Below are 1,376 nucleotides of genomic sequence, written 5' to 3' on the forward strand. Positions count from 1 at the left end.
TAAAAATAAAAAACTGGGGTTGGAAGTAATTAATTTATTCATCTGATGAAATGATAAAGTACTAGCTAGGGAATATCATGCTTCTGATGAAGCAACGAAAACCCTAATGTACAGAAAAACTAGACCATGGAAACTGGAAAACAGTACACTTGTCTGTCCTTTATTAGCATAACATCATACACATGGAACACATGATGATGATTGTGATTCATATCATTATATAGAAATCTCTTCAGTAGATCGCATATCACGTGCAAGATACTCATTTTATTTCCATTTGAACGTAGTTCAAGGATGAAGTGAAAGACCATGATAGAATCTCATGCGATTGGTATTGTGCTCCTGTTGCAGCTGAGAATCCAACCCTAACCCATTCTGGAAGCACATCCCTTAGGTCAACGACATGAGACACCTCGAATCGTTGACCATTAGAGTAACTTGCAATGACCTCTAGCTTTCGAGATCTAGAAGTGTAAGAAACCAATACATTTACGGTTTCACCCTCTCTCCTCTCCCATTGCACAGTCTTGACGGATTGAATGGTGTTGACATCGATTCCAATATGCGGGTAACTTGGATCCCAATAATTGGAGAAGGTGTCGAACTCAACGGCAACAATTTGGTTTAGAGAAGGATTTAGATGGCTATGAGCATCAAAGATCCCTAATAGAGCTCCGGGGGAAAGCCCCGGTACGGTGGTGTTGGAGGGGGCGATGAAGAAGGTCAAGCCGTCGGCCGGTTCGGAAACCGGGGATTTGAGGACGAAGCTGAATTGACAATCAAATTCTGAGAGTCTGTTTGTAGCTTTGTCCCAAAGCTGTAGTTCGGCTGATTGCAAGACTCTTCCAAGGGAGTTTGGAGCTGGGTTGCCTTGACTATTCACCTTGGTGATATGGAGTGTGTTCTTCGTTGGTGAAATGGTTGAATCACCTTGGAAGATTAGGTTTCTTCCATCTTCTTGATTGAAGTTGTCGAAGCTGAAGGAAAGGGAATCTGATGAGTTTGCCTTGTTTAGTTGCATGAGGAAGATAATGGTGAAGGTAAGGAGAGGAACAGAGAAGAGAAAGAGGTTTGTGTTGGAGATAGCCATGGCGTTACGTTGGATTTAGGATGGAAATTAAAGGTAGTTTTAGCCATTTGGGTATTTATACGGTTGGAAAATAATTTATGCTGTTAGAATGTTTAATGTGTATTTTAGTAACATACATTTGCAGTCATTTTTTTTATTTGAGAAATTTTAAAGAGCTTAATCTTTATTATTAATATTACTCGATATTATTGGTCAATATCTTTTTTTTATACTATTAGAATTTAAAATATAAAATTTATAATTTTAAATTTGGTATTTAAATATTAATAAAAAATAATAAATTTTA

General features: G+C 37.6%; 1 protein-coding gene across 1 annotated transcript; it reads right to left on the reverse strand.

Annotated features, from left to right (window-relative positions):
- On the reverse strand, window positions 1-1,130 carry LOC107618329 (mannose/glucose-specific lectin). Its single transcript, XM_016320356.2, has one exon. It carries the CDS (start codon window positions 1,088-1,090, stop codon window positions 263-265), a length of 828 nt encoding a protein of 275 aa, XP_016175842.1. The 5' UTR covers window positions 1,091-1,130; the 3' UTR covers window positions 1-262.

Source organism: Arachis ipaensis, chromosome B09, assembly GCF_000816755.2.
Source record: "Arachis ipaensis cultivar K30076 chromosome B09, Araip1.1, whole genome shotgun sequence".
NCBI lineage: Eukaryota > Viridiplantae > Streptophyta > Magnoliopsida > Fabales > Fabaceae > Arachis > Arachis ipaensis.

Bases quoted from the DNA above. Each gene is read 5' to 3' on its own strand.
- LOC107618329 (XM_016320356.2), bottom strand. From the start codon at position 1,090: ATGGCTATCTCCAACACAAACCTCTTTCTCTTCTCTGTTCCTCTCCTT.